Here is a 23150-nt window from a genome sequence, read left to right on the forward strand (position 1 = left end):
TTTCAGTTTAGGTACATTATGTTTCACAGAGATCATATAGTCTAGCACATTTCCTCTAAAAGGAACATTTTCAATACTTACAAGGTGCATGGTACTTATAGTACATGACACATGGTGTTCGTAGTACATTTTCAGTCGCAAGATTTACACAGTTATTGGTAATACATTAGTTCTTTTTTTTATTAAATCTTTATTCTAATTAAAATTGTATGTTTACATTCAGCAAAGAAAGAAAATAATTATTCACACTTATAGCTCAATGTATCTTACAATTCTATACACAATACCCAAAAAACCCACAGTTCATACTGTGCTTAACTTTGCTTGTTGCTTATATTTAATGAAAAACAGACTTCTTTTTGTCTTCTTTTTCTAAGAGATATTCAAATACACACACACACACACACACCAAAAAGACAATGCTATCTTTTTTTTTTTTTACGGATCCTGATTTATGTCAGTTTGTCTTAGTTTCTTCAGGCTTTTATCTTTCTTCCTTGCTGCTTTGAACTGCACTCTGACTACAGTGCTCCCTCGGGTTACGAAATTAATTCGTTCCGCGGCTAATTTCGTAACCCGAAAACCTTCGTAACCCGAATTGCCATAGGCGCTAATGGGAAAAAAAGCCGCGGCTCTGCCGCGGCTCCATTTAAAACAGCGCCGGCGTTTTTTCGTAACCCGAAAAAACGTTCGTAACCCGAAACAATAAATCCCTATGGGATTTATTCGTATCCCGAAAAATTCGTAAGCTGGGTAATTCGTATCCCGAGGTACCACTGTATATTGTTTTTGAAATAATATAATAGTATTTTAAATTAATAATTATTATAAAATAATGATGGAGAATATAGAGATATTATTCTTACAGCCATCTATTTTTACAAAATTCCAATAATTTTTCCCAATCTGTACTAGAGGCATTTAACAGTATTCCTTCTATTTGTTCGGTTAACTTGTCCATTTCTATATTATCCTCACATTAGTTTGGTGAGGCATCATACATCTCATGTTTCATCTGTTGAAGAATTTCACATCTTATAAACATATTTTTGTACATTTCAGTAATCATAGCATTTCTAATACATTGCATTATTTCATCCTAGCTACAGGGACTATTTCTACCTCTGTCGTCTATGGATGGGCATTTTAATCAGAGTTTTACTAATGTTACCTATATTCTATAGGATCTGCATACCAGCCTGTGGGTTTTACATCTTCAGCATTGTACTTGTAGGTGACTGGCCCCTAAATAATGTAGAAGAAGCTGGAATTTGGGGGCATCCAATGGCATCCAGACAAGAAACAAGATACACGTTTCAAAATGCTCAAAAGATTATTGTTTTATTCATATGAAAAAACTGCACAAAATTTGATGTTTTATTAATAGAAAAGAGTCCTGCTGAAAAGATGGTTGATTTATTAGTAGAAAAAGCCTGAGAGTTTGTACTAATAAAACAAGTGGTTGGTTTTTTTTATGTATCCCTAACTGCTGTAGCCTGACAGCTTTAGCAGATGCTACATATATTGGTTACCTGTGTCTCAACCAATTATAACAAGAGAATCTTGCTTCTCAAAAGAGATCATTTTGGAAAACTAAAAATGCCAATATGGCTTCCTGCCTAGGCTTCCTTCTACCTTTACACAGTATTTCTAGTCTCTTGAGGAAGCTGTGTCCGAGGAACCAAAATTGACTTTTGCTTATCTGACCAGTTGTGAAGAAGGGCTCTTCTACTAATAAAACAATCATCTTTGAGCCCAGAAGCAGAATCCAAAACCTCCACATTTAATACTCCCTGTCTTTTCCGTAGGCAAGTACCTTCCAGAGCTCTGATTTCTAAAATGCAAAGTATGAAATGTAACAGATACATTATTATTAGTGTCAAATCATAACAGTTTTCCCCTAACAGAGAAATATGGGGGGAACTAATGACTATTCCCTATCCTGATCCCCTCAGAACCACCGAGGACCACATTCTTTCATCATCACTCCTGCCAAATATGAGTCTATCTATCTGGTGTGTGGTTTTCCACTATTTCTACTGCCTTCTACCTTTCCTAGCATTATTATCTTTTCCAATGAGTCATGCCTTCTCATGATGTGGCCAAAGTATGACAGCCCCAGTTTGATTATCTTAGGTTCCAGGGATATTTCTGGCTTCATCTGCTCAAGAACCCATTTGTTTGTCCTCTTGGCTCTCCACAGTATCTTCAGTGCTCTTCTCCAGCACCACAACTCAGATGTCTTGATTTTCCTCTTATCTGCTTTCTTCACTCTTGCATCTGTATATAGTATTTCCCATAATGGGGAATACAATGGCTTGGATGATCCGTACTTTAGTGTCCAGTTGTATATCTTTGCTCTTTATGGTCTTATCTAGTTCCTTCATAGCTGCCTTTTCCATTCCTAGTCTTCTTCTGATCTCCTGAGTGCAGTCTCCATTCTGATGAATGTTTGATCCAAAGTAGAAAGCTCTTTAACTATTTCAATTTCCTAATTGTCTAGGTTGAATTTGTGAAATTCCTCTGAGGTCATTATTTTTGTTTTCTTTATATTCAGCATTAAGCCTGCCTTTGCACTTTCCTCTTTGACCTTCCTTAGTAAATGCTCCATGTCTGTGATTTTTTCCGCTGGCAGTATGGTGTCATTCACATATCTTAGATTGTTCATATTTCTTCCTGTCTTCACACCTTCTTTTTTCCAAGTCTAAGCATGCTCATTGCATACAAGTTGAACAGGTCTACTCTAGCTGAAGCTAGACAACAGGATTTGGGTATTATATTTATACTGTCCCCTACCAACAGCTGCTGTAGATTGTTTTCTGTTCAAAGCAGAGCTTGAAAATGTTTTTTTTTATTAGACTACAACTCCCATGTGTCATTAAAAGATATGCATGCAAAGGTTTTAAAAAGTAGAGCTTGGGAAAATATATGTATGTTCTGTTCAATACAGAGTTTGGAAAACTGCATTATGAACCAGAGAAATCTTTTCTCATTTGTGTTTGACCTGATGTATATTATTAGAATGGCATTTTCTGGGCAAAAGTGACTGATGCTTCATGTATTGTGCTTAATGACATCACCGAGAGATGGCCCCAAGTCTCAGTTTTTGACCCTGAAATCTTAGGACCTGGGATTTTCTGACCTAGCAATTCTATTCACATGATCATCTGCCTCCTGTGCCAAACCAACTTGTGTGACTTTGGGTGCTATGCAACCTAACTCGGATGGGTAGAAAGCTATTTGCTACTCTTTCTCAGGCTACAAAATGTCTTGGGTGAATCTCCATTGGTGGATTTAGTCCCTCACCCCATTTCCCACCTCTATATAGATGTGTTGATTTTCTTAGCGGGCAACACATGTACAGCTAAACAACTATGTCTGTACCAAGTTGGATCAAGAGCTGTGTAATCTACCAGAAAAGATTTTTTGTCATAAAAAATGGGCAAAGGAATGTTATTATAAGAAAAGAAAACTTGAATGGAAGCTAACAATGTAAAAATTGCATCCTGAAGTTATTTCAGAGCAATTCCTGGCATTCCTGTCTGTCACTATCTTTTTTTAAAATTACAACTGCCTGGAGCAACATAGTTTGAAAATTGAAATAGTTTCTTTCCTCACCAGTTTAGCTACTGTGTGCACATCTGTGATATATATTCCACATATCTTTTATACAGGAGATGGTTGGGAATATAAATAGTTTACGGTCCTAGGAAATCCCAGTTCTGCTAATGTGAAGGATTAGTGTGCTTGTAAAATTCCACCTTAAAACTAATTTAATGTGTCTGCGGCCAATTTTTTTTTTAAAAAAGAGATGCTTGGCTGAACAGTGACACATAACATTTGGAGCTAGTTGTTCCACATCTGGAATCCAAATGTTAGACATGATATAAATAAGCCAGCACAACAAACCAGCTGGGCGTTTTACAGCCAGAAACACAAGCAACATGGACCTCTGTCTTCTTTCTGTGTTCTTGCTTCTGCTCACAGGGGCTTGGGGCCAATATGGGGACTATTACCACTCCTATGGGGGTGATGATGACTGGGTCAATGTGTATCGGCAGGGCTTCAACTTCCAGTGTCCACATGGGCAAGTAATAGTGGCAGTGAGGAGCACTTTCAGCAAAAAAGAAGGCTCCGACCGACTCTGGAACTATGCCTGCATGCCTACTCCGCACAACTTGGGAGAGCCAACAGAGTGTTGGTGGGAAGAGATCAACAGAGCAGGACTAGAATGGTAGGAAAATCATGTTTTCATTTGCTTTAGGAGATGACAGCAGAAACCAGTCATCTGATGCATTGTCAGCCTGATGCAGTAGATAATAATTGCAATGTATGCAGTGGTCACAGAAATGCATGTTAATGGAATAGTGATCTGCTTAAGCTGGTCAGTCCAGCAATCTGTAGTAATGATCCCACTCCTTATTTTCTTGATGGGGCAGCCACCAACCCTGCCCCATTCTTTTGGAGAGCTGCATTGTAGATGTTCTCATATCTATACCCTCGTTCACAAAAACTTTAGTTGCTGATTGGCAAGAGTTTTACTTTATTGTAATGAATCTTTGCTTCTCACATATAGATTCATTTCTTTTGTCAGTCTATTGGTACTAGCTAAACAGATAGTGGAAGTAGCAGGAAAACATGTACAATCTGACTGACTAGAAAAAGTTATAATGCCAAGGTGAGAGGGGAAGGAGTACACAGCAATTAAAATTCTATTTAATCGTCTTAAACTCAGCTAAAAGAACTGTTGATCTCTGCCTGACATTTCAACAATTTGAACAGCTCATCCAGTACAGAATCAGCATATAAATTAAGGACGCTTGTTGGAAGACACAGAAGAATTTTAAGTTTGGATTCTATACTTAATGACTTGGCATCAAATTCCTTCAAACTCATCAGAATGATCTACTTCTGTAACTGCTGGAAACATGCTAATCTACCACCTCAAAAGATATATTATTTTACATTTTCAGTTCCCAGGTTCTCTTTGTATTATTTATATATAATACTGGGTCATGTAGGTGCACTGAATTCCCCCATATCTTTATATATATATAAAAACAGTAACAATAGTTTTAAAAGACTAATATATCTCAAAACATTTATCATTTAGGACTAGATAATTTTAAACCAGTTAAAACAACTCAAAATAATACCGATCATAGTATATATACAAATTGGATAAAATGAATTAGGCCCTGAAGGTTTTAATAACAAGCCATTTTTTGACTTGGCATCAGAATGACATGGGTATTGGTGCCACTCAGGCTTCTCATTTTTAATACGGTTTTTTTAAAATCCATAATAATACACAGATAACAAACATACATACATACAAGCATGATTAAAATATAATTATTTTTAGGGCTTTACAGCAATTCTATGCATAGTTTCCTGGGCATGAGTTCCATAAAACTCAGTGGTACTTCCTTAATTTTTTACAGCATGTGTTCAGCTAGTAAAACACACTGAATTTTAACCAAAGATCTTCATCTAAATGAAATAATCTGTGACCTTTTAAACTGCTGGTGTGAAGTAGAAACTCCATCAAAAGAAAGAAAAGACGCATCTAGACTCTGATTATTATCCTAATTCTGATATCCTCTCTGCTAATGTGAAAGCTTGATTGTTTTTGAAACTACTGTAACACATGAAAGTGTACTAATAATTCCATTCATTCGTCAGAGCAAGGAGAGTCCACCAATTACTCTAGTACTCTAGCAGATGATACATCATGGCTGCTTTGTAAAAAGCTATATTGTTGTTCAAGTCATTTCCAACTTATGGCAACCCTGGGGTTTTCTGAGACTGAGAGTGTGTGACTTGCCCAAGATCATCCTATGGCTTTCCCTGGCCAAGCAGGGATTCAAACTCTAGTCTCCAAAGTTGTAGTCCAATGCTCAAACCACTACACCATGTTGTCTCTGAATGAAAAAAGTTATTCTTCTCCACATTCCCCTTCCCCCTTCCTCTGTTCCGCAGGTAGTCATATACCAGGATACTTAACAGTTTAGATGCACACATTCTTATCCTTTAATATCCTTCTGCCAAAATATAAAGCTGAACAAAAGACAAACTATCTTCCTAGAAACCCATGACCCATTTGCTTAAAGATGATCATATTAATGGAACTCCACCAAAGATTTTCACATCTGTTACTAATAATGTTCATCTTTACATGTGTCTCTTGGCTTTGTTCATATTCCTTTGGCACAAAAGGAGGGCCTGCAAGAGATGGGTTTCTCTATTTCTCTGCTGAAAGAAGATCTGAAACTGTGTCCTTAAAAAGGAGCTTCTCCCCCACCCTCATGTGCATAAGTGTGAGAGAGAGAGTGTGTGAGGGGGGGGGGGGTGCTTTAATGTTTATGACTCTCATTATGAAATTTTACATTCAGCTGTACATTTCTCCATGTATGCACAGAAATGCACAATCAATATCAACAATATCTTGTGTGAGAAACCACTGCAGTGTGAGAGCTAAAGCAGTTCAAGAAATAATTTTAACTATGAATATTCAGTTATTTTCCATCTAATCACAAGCCTCCAGTGTCAAATACTTTATATTATTATATCATTGCAACAACTTTAGATAAAATAGGCTAGGCAAAATCTACTCAAATCTACCAGTCAGGTTCAGGGCTAATCAAGGATTTTACCCTGAAACCTCTTGCTTCTCAGCCTAGGTCTCTCCCCATAGCATAGTTGAGGCCATAATCAAATGCATTATGTGTGTTTACGTCGGCAGGGGTGGTGGTGGTGGTGGTGATTTACAGTTATTAAAACTTGAAAAATCTGTTCAACTAGATGGGACATTGAGACACAATGGTGCATAGCCACTGGCAAGAATGAATACCATGCCCAATTGGATAAGTTGCAATTCCAGTCTAAGACTTTAAAAATCTTTGTCCATGATTTAGCCATGGAGTTTGTGATAATATAAGATGTCACAATAACTTACTGTAAAAATAGTCAATGTAATTAGCTGGGCTGGTTTGATTCAGATTCTTTTTCTCTCCCAAAAATGTATCTTAAAGTATCTGTCTTTTTTTGCCTTACTGACAAGATGGAAAGAAAACATAAAGTAAGAATAAGAAATTATTAGTAACACAAGGCTACAAAGGCAAGTGAGGTAATGCTCCTTCAGAAGGCTTCTGGTTTTCATTCAACAAATTGAAGATGAAATTCAGATCAGACTTTTTAAGCTAGCCTTACAGAATACATTTTGCCCATGCCACCTTTGTGCCAGTTTGCAATAACAATTTCCTTGATGTAGGTAAAAAGTGTGATACAGCCAAGTTGTTAACTCCAGGTATTATTTTAAGATGATATTCCACAGTAAGCCTAACAGTTCGGGAGAAAAGGAAAAGCATATGAAATAGTCTTGTTCAAATAGTAGTCTGGCTTTGATAATAAAGCAGTACTAGTAATTTATCTGCTAGGAGTTTGGAAGACAAAATACAGGAAATACTGCCTATGGGAAATAATTTCACAATTTTTGATGCAGTTGAAGCTCCATTATAAGTACTGATAGATCTGGCTTCCCACAACATACTTGTAAAAAACACTCATTGCTAGTCTACGTAAATTCTTCATTACTGAATGAATCCTCACCCTTGCCAATGGGGGCTGAAATCCTCGTGATTTCCTAAGTGTTGTCTGCAGAAGCACTAGAGTTCTCTGGCTGGGAATTCTAAATGCCTCTCCTTATACTATAAATCCCAAGATTCCATGGGACAGAACCATGGCAATTAAAGTGGAATCTTAGCCCAATAACTGTCTAGTGTCAAAGAGCCTAGTTGTTGCCTCACTACCCACAGGCACAGGACGGAGCTTTTGAACCTACAACTGTGAAAAGTCATTTTTTTGCCCACATCTCCCAGAATTTCTATTTACAGGTGACCTCCAAAGCTGAAAGTCATTTCTGAAAAAAAGGACAAAAGAGAGCACAGGGTTTCATAAACTTTCCATTCACAAATTCATATACCCGTATTTTCTGGCGTATAAGATGACCCCCAACTTTTTCAGTTAAAATTTAGAGTTTGGAATATACTCGCCGTATAAGACTACCCCTCTTCCAATACAAACCAAATAAAAATTTAAAAAACATCAGGTTTGATTTCAATATGGTAATTTTAATTCAAATGCTTATGACATGCAGGTATTTAGCAGGAAAACTTGTATACAAAGCCTGCTTTGATTGGTCAGCTCTTGCTGCCTGCTCAGCCCTCTCTATCGCCAAGACTATCAGAGCGGTAATGCAAACACAGCTCTTTTTTCCATACCCCGGGCGTCCCGGATGCCTGCAGCTTGCTCCGCCCTTCACTTTTACCTTCCCAGTGAGGCTCCCCCTCACCTCGTCATCAGGACTGCATTAAGTCACTTCTATCCACAAATCCTGGTGAGTGGATTTTCTTCTACCGTACTTGTACAGCGCCGCCCTTGCTGCTTTTATACAGTTGCTGCATATGGCAGGGATGCAAACGTGGCTGGTTTTGAGCTTTCCCCACCATATGCGGCGACCGCAGATTCTCCAGTCTGGCTCGGAAGTTTCAGCACCCGCCCTATAAGATAACACCTGGTGTATAAGATGACCCCCAACTTTTGAGATTTTCCTGGGTTAAAAAGTAGTCTTATATGCCAGAAAATACAGTATATCAGTGCAAACTGAGAAAGAATTTGCTACTAAAATGTAATTGGAAATATATTCTTTCTCACCATAGTGAAGAAGATACAGATGGCCTTCTGTATGTTTGCCTACTCAATCTACTGCCCAGCTTCTAAGGTCTTTGCTTTCCCTTTCTTATAGTTTTCTGCTTAATCTTTAAACATGACTTGAACTGGCCAGCCATTCAAATAAAGAATGTTTCCAGATAGAGGACTGTCTTTTGTAAAGTGAAACATATGGTATGCAGTTAAGCAAAATGGACAGTAATTTGTGACACGTATGGCCTATGATTTATTGTTAACTTTCAATAACCTTCCACAAAGTGCTTGGAATTTGAAAGTGGATTTAAAAAAAAAATCATTTTGTGTTGATTTCAGTTTGGTGTTTTCTCTTTACAGGTATCAAACATGTTCAAATAATGGACTGGTGGCAGGATTTCAGAGCCAGTATTTTCCATCTGTACTTGATCGGGAGTGGCAATTTTATTGCTGTCGCTACAGCCGAAGATGTCCATATTCATGTTGGTGAGTTTACAGAAACATTTGTAATGTACTGAGAATACATTATCAGTATGAAATCAATTTGCCAGAGCTGAAGAGTCCAGTGCAGAACAGCCTATCAGCAATGGGAATGATAGAGGGAATAGAAATTAGGTGCTTGCAAACCTCAGTGTAAAGAATACATTAATATTACCCTGGAAATGGTATAATTTATAATGAATAAAATATATATGATGCACTTTCATAATTCACTCTTCTCTTTAAAGTATTTCACATATTTTGTTTGTTCCTTTGCTGTCTCTGGAGTAGTATTGATCAAGTACAAATATCAAATCAAATTGATCAAAACAAATATCCTAAGAATTTTTAAAAGTGTTCCTTTCTCACCCATCTTCTTGGAGTAGAAGAGAAAAATGCATCTATTTAATACCCTTCCTTCCTTTCTGTGATCCCATATTGATATAACGGTAGGATGCATGCATGCATATATAGATATTGTGTTGTTGTCATATACATTTTCATACATATGAGCTTTTGTGGCATTTTGCAACAGACATATTCAGTTCATGGTTGTGCAAATGGAGTTCTATAAGTGTAACCATTTCACATAAGCCTAAATTCTGTTGTTAGTCTTGACTAGAGTAAAGCCACTGAAACAATTGGATTGAACTATATGTTGGCTCACCATTCAATCATTCATTCAATGGGTTTCTTCTAACTGGGATTCCAGTTGTGTAAATGGACATTATTGGATGGCACATAATTATTCATCAGTGCCTTCAATATGCCACTTTATTCACAGGGATTTCAGAAATAGCCATTGTGCAATCCCCACTTTACAATGGGATGATAAGCAGGCACATTAGCAGATGCACAATCAGTCACATGATGTTTGTATTCACCAGAAGGATGGTATAAAGCAACAACTATGTCACTATGGGAATGTAGATTTACTCAGTGCCAGCATGATGTAGGGATCAAGGTAATATTGACCATTTTTGATGTGGATGTTGAAGTTACACCACCGATCTCCTGGCCTTGACCCTACATTCATCTTACAAAAACCTCTGTCTGGCTCATTTGTATTTCTAATTATATAAATGTTGGTGGACCCCATTTTCTTATGGCATAATTCCATGCATATTTAAAAACAGGTTGCAGTGGGGCTTGTTCCTAAATAATTTAGCACAGAAGAGCAGTCTTGTGTTATTTCTGCATTTTTAAAAAAATCAGGCTTAATAACTTAGCATTGATGCAAAGTGTTGAGCAGCTGAATTGTTGAAACTACTTAGGGTTCCCAAACTTTTAGATGGGTTAAAATGCAAATCCCATCACATACACCCCGGCAGCATGACCATATTATGTATGGATAATGGCAAAACTAGCTGGAGAACACTGGGTTGACATAGGGTTGCCATATCCCGCCTGGCAGCGGGACTTTCCCAGTTTGGAGTGGGTCCACACGGTCCTGCCCGGGTTTGGCCCACCCCCGGGATCCCCCCCAGCGACGGACGCCAGGCAGGGAAAGGAGCCTCACCTCAGTGAGGTCCGTTCCCTGCTTGGCCTCCTCCGCCGACAATGGAGGCGCCCAGAGGCGGCCCGACAGGGGAAAGAGCCTTTCCTCTTCTTTCTCCTCCTCCTCTTTTTCCTCCTCCTCTCCTCCTCCTCCCCTTCTTCTTCTTCTTCCTCCTCCTCCTCTTCTTCCTCCCCTTCTTCTTCTTCTTCTTCCTCCTCTCCTCCTCCTCCCCTTCTTCTTCATCTTCTTCCTCCTCTTCTTCTTTTTCCTCCTCTCCTCCTCTTCCTCCCCTTCTTCTTCATCTTCTTCCTCCTCCTCTTCTTCTCCACCTTTTCTTCTCCTCCTCTTCTTCCCCTCTTCCTCCCCTTTTTCTTCCTCTCTACTTCCTCTTCTTCCTCCTCCTCCTTTTCCCCTCTTCCTCCTCCTCTTCTTCCTCCTTTTCTTCTTCTCCTCTTCCTCCTCCTCTGCTTCTTCCACTCTTCCTCCTCTTCTTCTGGTTTTTGGCCAGAAAGGGAAGCACATTTCTGCCATCTGTCTAGGAATAATGCCAAATGTCCTCCATTTTGATCACACCTAAGAAACATGCATTTATATGAAAAAAAATTTAAATCATCAATTTTTTGTGTGTCCTCCAATTTAAAAAATGTGCCCTACATTTGAAAATTTTTTCCTACATTTGTCCCACATTTGCCCCGGTTTGGAGGTACTGACTTATGGCAACCCTAGGTTGACATAACTACTTTACTCACCTACATGCTTTTTAGTTGTGCAACTAAAGTAAACTTGCTTCTTAAAATAATTAAACAATTCAAAATATCTAAGACAAACAAAGCTGAGCAAGAAGGGTTCAGTTATATATTCATGAAATGCTTATGTGCCTTTGTCTAGCCACCTATTAACCCACATGCAGCAACAATGCATACAAGTCTAGAATTTAAATAAACAACAATCTTGAACTTCCCCCAATAAAATCTTCCAAACTTCCATCCTTGTGTGAGTTGATGTTCTGCAGGGCCTCTCAGTAATGTCTCTTTTTTCTGCCAAAGCTCTGTCTTATAATGGAGTCCTGCCAAAGTCTGTCTTAGCAGGAGATGCTCTCTGTTAAGGTATTGGCCACCATGAAGATGTGCTTCTAGTGATGAAGGAATTTCTTTTATATTTCTGTGAGTGAGAAAGAACACTACTACAGCATATTTAATTTCATTTTCCACCTTGAAGCCTTTGCATGGGTCCAGATGTAGCTATAGTGTAGTCCCATTGAGCTGAACCTCAAGTAACTTAAATTTCATTGGTTTCGATGAGTTTGCACTGCATATTACCAATACTTAAGTCCAATTGCTTGTCTCAGTTAGGATAGGGATACTGAATGATAAATCAATATTTATCAAAATCAATAACTCTGATTGGTTCAAGGGGGTCTGTTTTAAAAGAGCTTATCGCTCACATTTTTAATCTGGTTCAGACATCCCAAGCTGGAGCTGGGATGAACGATGGAGTCGAGGATTATCGCTCGCTAAATTGCCACCAAACCACCATCAACCTGGGTCCCAGCAGGGACCCAGATGCACTCCACCAGCACTTTTTAGAAGTCGGAAGGTTTCCAGCTTCTAAAAAGTGCTAGCAGAGCGCGGTTGGGACCCGGCTTGGACCCAGGCTGATGGCAGGTGGCAGTTTGGCAGCAGTTTAGTAAGCAATAATCCCCACCTCCATCCCATGTCCTGGCTCCATCCTGGGAGGCTTGAACTGGATTTAAAAAGTAAACAATAAACTTCTTAAACTGGGACTAGCATTTTGAATTTAGACATAAATCTGGTTCCGGTCCTCTGGTGTATAAATATTGCCTTATCTTGAGGCATATGATTTACTATGAATCTTAAAGGATGATTTATACAAATTTTACAAGCAGGGCCAGCAACTAGGTCTGTACCACACCCACAAAAAACTCAAATACCTCTATATTATTATTATTATTATTATTATTATTATTATTATTATTAACCTTTATTTATAAAGTCCCTCTTAAAATGGCAACAGAAAGTGACATCATATCATTTCCTGTTGCCATTTTGAGAGGAATTGTAAAGGAAAAGAGAGCTATTTAGACAGAGTTCTGGGATGCTTATGAGTGTGGGGTGACAGTATTTTCACATATTTTAATGTATTTGACAGACTTTCTGTGTGGTTTGGGGGCAAACATGGGGGCCTAAGGGTTTTGAGGGATAAATAAGCATACTTTTCAACATGAATCCTTGAACCGTTATTATTTCCACTTTACAAATTCAAAGCTAAGTTTCAGAGCTAGCAGACTGATTGAGCAATGTCCCCCCATGAATCAAGATTAAATCAAAGAGTCCTTATGAATGCATATTGGCCACTGCAACACAGTGGGATTTTATAAAGCCAAATGTATTTGGAATACTGTTTGTTGGCAGGTACTTTAACTGACCAATCTCACTTCTATGCAGCTATTTGTATTTCCATACCACAGTTTACAAGCTGAACTGAGGTTTTTTTCCTTTTATCAGAAACATTTTTATTTAACACTGCTGAGTTGGAAAGTTGGTTAAGGGGTACTTCCATGGGAAAGGCTACCCCATCCAGCTATGTTTTATGGTTTTGTGCTGAGAGTCCAACTGCAGAGTTTAGAAACATTCATTTTTTGACCACAACTCCCAGAATCCCACATCTAGCTTGGTGCGTGGATGTGCTGGCTGGGGAATTCTGGGATTTCCACTCACCCCCCCCCCCCAAGAAATATTGCCAAGCTCTATCCTGGTGTCATCTTGGCATTTGTATGAAAGGATCTTTAAAAAGAATTAATAGATGATGTAAATATGTCATTATAAAATAATCCCATTGCATCCACCTATATTATTATCTATATCTTCTTAGAGAATGAAAAGTTTGCCTTGCATTTCTGAAACATAAACACAGCTAGTTCCATTCCTGTGGTATGCCTGTTCCCTTCTCCATGCATGCATGGGGTAGGGTGGGGTTACTGTATCTGCAAGAAAGAAACTGATGCTCTCTGGTTATACTTTGGTAGGCCACAGTATGGAAACACTACTTTTAGGGACTGAGCTCATAGAATCCTCCAACCAGCTTAGCCTTCCCCTAGATTCTGATAGCTATAGCCACTGCCACCCACAGTAACTTTGCCAAACACTTGTTAAGCTCTCTGTGTGATTTAGAAATCTCATCCAGTTTAGAACACTACACAACCAGGCTTCCAAATCATACAGGGATTCCACCAGAGCAGGGTAAGGTCCCAGCTTCAGCACCATACCCTCCAGTTGTCCTAATTTGGCAGGGACAGTTCTAATTGATCCTTTGTCATCCCACTTTTTTAGCTGCTACTAAAATGCCCCAGTTTTTGTCTCTTCTCTCCACGTTTCCTCTTTCTCCTTAGCTTACTTCCATTGGTGCAAAGTGAGTTCAAAGTATAAAAGTAGTTAGTACTCGATTACAAAATTTAGGATGAAGGAGAGAAGAGGGCAGAATCATGCCCATTCTAGTAGGCTCAGGCAAAAGCAAACTGAAGCAGCCTCTCCTAGCTTGTGTGTTCTGCCTCATTAATAACTTTTGTCATCATGACCACACCCTGATCTTGGTTGGCCACATGTGTCCCATTTTTCTTCTGTGAAATGTTGGAAGGTATGCAGTTCATGAACAACAGTGGGGCCAGTGAGTGGGACATGATAAAAGCAATCGTGGTGGCTAGTGTCCCCCCTCCTGCCATAAGCTGGAAAGGACTTGAAGGCACACAACAACAACAACAACAACAACAACAACAACAACAACAAAACAACATGAACATGAATTTCTACCACCCACACCTGCACATGCAAATGAAGATTAAATTGTTTTACATAGCACAATCAACCTGACAGATACAGGAACCAAATTACCTCAAGAATTTTAACTGATTCCAGAATTTCAGCATTGATTGTTGTTGTTTATTCTTAGAGAATGCTGTTCTGTAATGTTTGGATGGTCTTTTGAGAGGGAGAAGATGGAAAAATTATGTGTAATTAAATCATGTCTGCTATGTACAGGGAAAAGTAAATGTACCCAGCAAAATTACAAGGTTGTAGAACATACATGCAATTATGTAGAACTACAGCAAAATTTCAGTATTTTTTAAATAACATAAAATACAAGGGAGTTATGGGCAGTATAGACTCTGCTATATAAGACTAACAAAGTGAAGTCCACTTTTTTCATTATCACTCCTCATTCTGACACAGGTTTCTTGTGGGTATTTAGGCAAATCACCTGAAGTTTTTTTTCTTAATGATCTGCTCAATGTAAACATAAGCCGTCTGCCTCAGAGTGAAGTTGTATTATAATCCTCTTCAGGTTGCTGAATAAGAGCTAACAGAAAGCTGGAGAAAAGAGAATTGCACTAATTTCCCATCCAAGTAAAGTTATGCTCAAAATTCTTCAGCAAAAACTCCTACCATATATGGAGCATGAAATCCTAAGTGTGCAACCTGGATTCAGGAAAGGAAGAGGCACTTGGGATCACATAGTAAACATACATTGGATAATAGAGCACACCAGAGAATTACAGAAGAAAATCTGCATGTTCTTTATTGACCACAGCAAAGCCTTTGACTGCAGAAATCATGAAAAGCTATGGATTCCACTAAGAGAAATGTGAGAGCTACAACATCTGATTGCCCTGACATGTAATTTGTATGTAGGATAAGAAGCTGCTGTCAGAATAAAGGGATAAGGCTGGGTTGCATACAGGCTGCCTACAGGCTGCCTACGGGGAATGCGGTAAGATCCATCATTGCCAGTTAAATGCGTATCTATCCCATCAAGGATAAGTCGCATTAGATTGCATGTGATAATCTCCTTAGACTCAGAGGCAGGAAGGGTGAAGATAGGAGGTAGAAGCAGTACATGTTAAAAAGTTGGCAACAGTCCATGTTAAAGGGATCTAGGAGTAAACCACAGGTTGAATAGGAGTCAACAGAGTGGTGTGGCAACATGCAATGGGATGCCAAGCTGCATAAATCAGTGTATAGTGTCTGGAAAGATAAGGAAGCAATAGCCACTCTATTCTCCTTTGGTCAGATCTCACCTGGAATACTGTTTCCAGTTCTGGGCATCACAATTCAAGAAGGATATTGACAGGCTGGAATGTGTCCAGAGCAGGATGGTGAAAATGGTAAAAGATCTGGAAACCATGCTCTATGAGAAATGGCTTAGGTTGCTGGGTATGTTCAGCTTGGAGAAGAGGTGGTTAAGAGGTGACATGATAGCCATGTTTAAATACTTGAGATGTCATATTATATTTCAAGCTTACAGCTGAAGTTTATTGCAGGGAACAGAACATTCTCTTTAAGATTCTGTTGCATAGTGATTGGAGAAACCCATGTTTTTCTTCTCGTTCATTGAGAACTTGATGAGAATTTCTTTAAAAAATATTTGTTCCACAAATCCCCCTTTCAAAAGGTGATTTCTTCTCCCCCTTTTGGCTGAAGAGCTGGGCAATAATAATAATAATAATAATAATAATAATATTAGAGTGCTAATCCCAGCTCAGCCAGGTAAATGCAGAGGTGTCCCTGGGTAAGTCATATTGTCTCAGCCTCAGGGACATTCTGAACAATCCTTGCCCAAAAGTAAACCAATCATAGAGTAAATAAATAAATAAATTGTAACTTTATTATTTAAAGAGGCTTTCTTGAAATGAAACAAAACCAAAGGCCAGAACCATCAGCATTCATTCATGAAGGAGACAAAAGGAGAAGGGAATGGCAGTGGGGAAGGGGAAAAGTTCAGTAGATCTTCATTCTCCCAGTTCACCATAGAAATTCACTGGCTGACCTTGGGCAAGTCACTTGTTCTCAGCTTCAACTCCAACTCCTAGGTCCCCTCAACTCTACTATTTCTTGTTGGGGCTTCAATCACAGTGTATTTATTGAGACTGCACTTTTTCCCCCCTTTTGTGTGTGTGCCTTCAGGTTTTTTTTTTTTTTTGTATGTAGATTGCCTTCATTCCTGCAAACACAACTTCATTACTGCAGCCAATGGATCAAGGTGTGATGTCAACATTCAGATCTTTCTACCTAAGGAGGATGTTTGCAATGGCTTTAGTGCATTAGATAATTATATTTCTGGGGGATCAAGCAAAATAAATTAAAACCTTTTTGGAAAGTTTTCACTGTCTTAGACAACACTAAAATAATTAGAGATCATGGGGCAAAGTTAAAGAAACAACTCTGAAAAAACTCATTCCCACACTCAGATGATTTTGAAGGTGTTAAGGGTCCAGTAAAGAAAATCACTTCAAATATTGATGATATGGCAAGGGAATTAGCATTGGAAGCCCAGTCTGAGGATGTTGAAGAATTGCTTGGGTTGCATGATGAGGCCCTAACTAATGAGGATCTTCTGTTACTTGAAGAACAGAGAGGGCAGTTCAGAGAACAGGAAATCCTGCTTATCATATGTTTTAGCCTTGCAAGAAGGAATAGTGAAAGGAGAGGATGCAATTGCATTTTGGGAAATGGTGGGTCCCAATTTTGAAAGAAATTCAAAAGTAAATAGAGGCATTCAAAACCAAATAGCCTGTTACAGAGAACGTTTTTGAGAAAGGTGAAAGTCATCAGTGCGACAGGCATCATTACTTTCATATTTCAAGACACCACATCCACAACCATTGTCACAACTCTAACCTTTCAGATTCAGAGCTGTCAGCATCGACAGCAACATTAGCCCCTGTAAGATCTCCATCAAAGCCCCCCTCTGGAAAAATAATGAAATTGAAGTGGATGTTTCCAGTGAAGAGGCTCAATGATCTTCAGTTCCTCCAACATGTCCTGTTTCATCTAACGTGCATTGAAAGTCTTCCTCCCAACAGCTTGTGCAACCTTACAACCTATGGACTTTTTAATGATTCGGCTACCACACCTACCTAGAAATCTGTCTCTAATGGAGCTACAACATCTGGAGTGTTTAACGACTTCACTACCATGACTCCCTTTCTTGACTCCGAACTGTTTTGATACTGGATATCACTTGCTTCCACAGTTTGGGCTGTGGAAACTTGTTTTAAGTTGTGTACTATTTAGCTTCTGCATGCGTTCAAAAGATATAGTGCATACAGTGTGTTTCAATATTATTTCTTGGCCAAAATGCATTTGCAAGCTAAAAATAATAATAACAGGGTTCCATTTTACAACCAATTTCACTTTCTGACAGTGCTCTGGTCCCTAATCTGTCAGATAAGCAGGGGCCATCTAGACACCTTTTTGCTAATGTAAACTTACTGATGAAGAATAAAAGCTTTCCTTTGAAATACAGTAGCCCCTTCTAATTTGTGGGGGATCTGTTTCAGAACCCCCTGCAAAAATGGTGACTTGCAAATATGTGAATCCCATTGAAAATAATGGTGCGAGCACCTAAGGTGTGTACTGCCATTTTATCCCTTCCTGCTTGTCCCTCCCACGAAGAGCGAGATCACAGACTCGAAGTGCATGAAAAGGGAGGGACAAGTATATCTCTTTTCCTTGCTTTCTTCCTCTGCCTTTGCTCAATATGTGCATGTATGCATGTGTACTGGATTCTCATTTCCCATTGGAGGGGGAGAGAAAGTCTCTGCGGAGTCAGAGTTGGAAAAAGTGCAAGTGAAATCCCACAATAAATTTCACTAGGTTACTGAGTCTTATGGGGTGAAATAAGGGTAGTGCCAGCTACATAGACTTCAAGTGTCTCCCCCCCTAGTCAAGAGTAGGAAAGGGGGCCAGAGAGTGTTATGGGAATAGTTGTATGGGAGTTTTAGTCAAAATAATAATTTTCCCAAGCTCTGTTCTGCTCATCCCTGCTCTAAATTCTTTTGGATCCTGACCCATGCCTAGTCGTGACTGCTTTTGTCCCTTCTGGTAATTATTCGCTGGTCTGGAATTCAATTGTCATTTGCTTTGGATTGAATATTTACTTCCAGCTCACTTGGCTAACAACCAGCTCTGCTGAACTTGACTGCCAGGAACACAACTATTGCCAAGGTCTGGCACATAAGTCTATCATGAATAAAAACATGCATTTGTTCTAATAGATGAACTAAACCATCTGAGTGGTTTAAAAAAAATCAACCTGATAGTATATTAAATGTTTTATTCCCTTGCATGTTAGCATTGCCTCCCAAAAATGAAGCCATCACTACACTCACATTTTAATAGCAAAATTATCTTAACTATTATCTAGTCTTACTTATGCATTATATATTAAACAAACACAAGATAGAGGGAGTACATGTCCCCTAAGGAACAGAGCCTCTGGTACATATGTACATGTGATCCAAAGCCCTTGGTTTCCAATGTTGTAGAGACATATGCATATGGAGAGAATGATGGAACAGGCAGAACCACCATGGTCCTCTCCTCTTGTGTTTACTTAATCTCATTTATTTAATATGTGACTACAGCTGCTCTATACAACAATTCCTTAGGCCATTTGTAACTACAATTACATACTGTAGTTATGAATGTAATTGTAGACTCTTGGCCTACATTTTTAAAGAGAACATGTTGTTAATTGCCTTCAAGTCAGCCTTGATTTATGGAATGAAGCATCTCCAAGACAGCCCTGTTAAATGCTTGCAGACCCATGACCTTGATGTGACCAAACTACATCACCCTCAGTTTAGTCATTTTGGCTTCTAGGGAGAGAATACATGGCCCTGTCTATATACCATAGACAGTTGTATTGGATGTTGGATGAGCATAGATCACCCACATGCCTGAATAAGCTTCCAAAAGGAAAGATCATAAACTCTGAAATGAAATTAATTTCTATAATTCCTACCCCCTACTTTTTTTTTTACAAAAGATAAATAAATTGACTTTGCCCCTCTATTTTGCAGGTTGACAACAGAACATCCAGGACACTATGGTGAAGATATGGACATGATGCTGTACACTTATGATCACTACATCCGTGGTGCCACCACAACTTTCTCTGGTGTGGAAAGGTTAGGTTCAGATCTTCAAATATTCTTTAGATGGCATAACTTTCCCCTCTAGCACCAAGAGCTTGCTGTTTAGATTTTGACTATAAAAATGCTTTGTAAAATATCAAGCATGCCAAAGAAAGACAGAGGGAACCATGATCATTATGGAAAGCACAAAAACCACTCTGAGGGGAAGAGCCATAATATTCCCACTAAATGTAGTCACAATTTCACTTTCAGAAGTGAAATGGAAGTGTCTTCAGAATGATCTGAGGTCTGAACATCAATTTCCATAAAACTGAAATGTACTTGAAATGACATACCAAAATGATCTGTCTGTCTCTCTGCTGCTCATTTTTAATTATGGAAAAGGTTTCTTGTCCCCACTTTCTCAATTTTGCTACCTATCTGTATCTGTTCTGGCTTGCTTCCTGACTGTGTCTCTTTTCCAAGGAGTATAGTACCCTGAGAAAACAGCTGTCTTGAAGCATCTTATGGCAAACTTCAAAGCATCATCAAATGAAGGGGTTGCCCATGAGTCAGTAGACTTGAGTTTCAGGTCTGGTGTGTGTTAAAGATACTAAGCCAAATATTTCAAAATAATGATTGAAATTGGTCTTCAAATGCCAAAATTGAAAGACCTAATTATGGCCATATTTCCTGTTTACCCAACACATGTTTACACTGATCATAAAAATTTGTGTGACAACCAGTAGATGTTGGAATGTTGGTCTGCAACCTGGGAGATCCAAATGTTAGTTTCCACTAAACCATGAATCTCATGAGGTGACTCTTTCTCAGCCTGACCTACCATATAGGTTTTTTTTTTATAAAGGATATGTTGGGGAGGAGAGACAAACACACTACTGTTTGCTTATTGGATATAAATTTACCAAATAGATAATTAATTTTTTTAAAAACAGAAAAGAAAAAGAAAAGAATTTGCCACAGAAGACAAGACTGAAATCCTTCCTCCTTCTTAACATCCTGGATTGATATCCATCATTACTCACAACTCATTAAAGCTTATTTTTTGTTTCTTTCCCTTGCAGAGATCGTCAGTGGAAGTTTATTGTCTGCAGAATGACAGATTTTGACTGTCAATTTGACAACTTCTAGAAGTATCCATTCTATACTGTGTTTTTTTGGGGGGAGCAGGTTGTATAGAAAAGAGGGTGTAAGGAAAAGAGGGGGGAGGCATTATGGTGACTATGCTCCAGCTCTTTTACAGTGGTAGAGCCTGGAAAACTTACTTTTTTGAATGATAGCCCCCAGAATCCTCCTGCCAATATGTGAGATTCTGGGTGTTGTAGTCCAAAAGTAATTTTTCTAAGTTCTTTGCAGTAGTCCAAGTCTGTAATGAAATGGGCTGGTAAGTACAATACTGTTCCATTCTACTCATCCATGTGGTTTTTCATTAGTGATTAACTATGTTGCTTCACAGAATGTCTGCAGAGCATGTGTGCAGAGTACTTTAGCTTCTCCTGCTTCCTAGCCTATTTATGTCCCTGGCAAATGACACTGCAAGAACAACCTTAGTAGTGTAGTGTGTGTGCCCAGCTTCCTGCTCCCATGGTAATGAGGCTCCTACTCTTTCTCTGATCACTTCCCATACTCCTGCTTATAAGTTACAATACATAGATGAGTGTGTGGGAAGCTGTCCAGACATTAGCTTCCCTATTTTTTTAAATCTGTAGCTACTTGACACTGTTTAGATAATTTCTGATATAAACCTAGGTAATATTTCGTCTTTGCTAACTAGCTCATCTATGAACACACACATACATCTTGATTTTTTCCAGAGCATCTTTTGCATCCATCACACCCCATTATCAATTTTCAAAAGGGATTGCAAAAGCATCTTAATTTTTGTTTTGCTGATCTATATCAGGGCTACTCATTTACACACAGACTCTATCACTGTGTGTGGTCTTCTCAGTACTCCACAGCTAAGATTACAGAGTATTACAGAGGTACTGTCAATGCCACAATTTAGCAACCCATGCCAATATTTTAACACATTTGTATTATTATACAATACAGATGGCTTGCAGGAAAAATCAGCTCCTGATATTGCCCATTAACAACACCTCATGATGCTTTTTGGATTGTTTCTGTGTGTAAAATTGTAGTGAGGTTAATGAAGTCCTCTTTGATGGCCTTCTCTAATCTGGTGGCCTTTGATGCAGCCTTCTCTAATCTGGTGTCCTTTAGAATTATGGGATTACAATTCCCACGATGCACCAGCCAGTTCAGCACATTTGGACAGTGCTAGATTAGGGGAAGTTGCCTTAATGTCTTCATTTTGGAATCATGTCAGATTGGTTTTGTAAATGGGAAGTTTACCAAATTAGAAATATCCATGTTTTCTCTGTCCTGTCTTGTAATTGGAGAACTGTAATAAATGTAAGAATACCAGATTTTTAAAATTCTACCCGGGAAGGGCATTTGCAATTGTACGGCTGAAGCTGTTTATGTAAAAGTGATAACATACTTCTGGCATTTGCTGTGTAGAACAAATGAGAGGGAGACTTTACTGAGCAGTGTTTAAAGCTTGACCATAAACCTGAAGCCAGTGTTTCTATCATAGGGGCAATTTAAATCTAAAAAGGAGAGATACTTCAGAATCAAAAGACAACTGTATGAAAACAAAATGTGGACTCCAAATGCCTGTATTGGGACATCTTTAATTTGTTTAGTATTTACAATGCACTTATCATAAATACGTAAAGAAATAAAGTAATTTGGTGATTCAGTAGCTTTTAGATGTGGGGTTTTTTTGTTTGGTTTTTTTGGTCAAATATGTTTGAATATTCTCTTACTGCCACTTTAAGCCAAGTTCCAGACTAGTCAAGATTCTGTTTTCATTCCTAATACTGTACATAACAATGGGGGGGGGGGAGGGGGGGACAAAGGTGTGGTGGTGGGTAGGAATAATCTTATACAACAGCCTAAAAGAGTTACTGTTTGGATTATGGTTCCCCAAATCCTAAAGGATGAGAGAGATGGTAGTGTGGCTCTCCATTTTAACCACCTTCAGTCCAGTAACACTGCAGGAAAGTAGCCAATGTGATGCTTCAGAAAAGGTGCACATCTAATATCTTTCTCTGAGGTGGGGAGTGGGGTAATTGGACAGATAGGTGACATCCAGCATGTAGAGTCAGATGGACTGAGGAAATAGACAATTACACTTCCCTCCCACAAATAAAGAGAGAAAATGTCAGCTTATAGTATCAATAATAAATCCAAATTTGTTGCCAGATACTGTGGCTAGTTGGCCTAAGTAAAAATTCACTAAATGTGTGCTTTCACCTGGCTATATGTACCTTACCAATCGAAAAGATAGCAATCATAACAAAAGTGTATGCGTGTCTAGATCTCTCTGTCTCCAGCATAGCTCCAAGGCCATTCTTAGACACCTGAAACTAGTAAGGGAACTGAGAGATGTGTGCCTCTTAGAATTCCTTTGTTTTTAAATAGAATAATTAATCTTAGTTAATTATT

At 38.7% G+C, this 23150-nt stretch overlaps 1 protein-coding gene across 1 annotated transcript; it reads left to right on the forward strand.

Moving 5' to 3' along the window:
- The first annotated feature begins 3919 nt into the window (after nucleotides 1–3919).
- DPT (dermatopontin) lies at nucleotides 3920–22390 on the forward strand. Its single transcript, XM_042456290.1, has 4 exons — nucleotides 3920–4234; nucleotides 9064–9189; nucleotides 19560–19667; nucleotides 20699–22390. The coding sequence occupies exons 1-4, from the start codon at nucleotides 3945–3947 to the stop codon at nucleotides 20763–20765; spliced, it is 591 nt and encodes a 196-aa protein (XP_042312224.1). The 5' UTR covers nucleotides 3920–3944; the 3' UTR covers nucleotides 20766–22390.
- The last annotated feature ends 760 nt before the right edge of the window (nucleotides 22391–23150 follow it).

This window comes from Sceloporus undulatus, chromosome 3 (genome assembly GCF_019175285.1).
Source record: "Sceloporus undulatus isolate JIND9_A2432 ecotype Alabama chromosome 3, SceUnd_v1.1, whole genome shotgun sequence".
NCBI lineage: Eukaryota > Metazoa > Chordata > Lepidosauria > Squamata > Phrynosomatidae > Sceloporus > Sceloporus undulatus.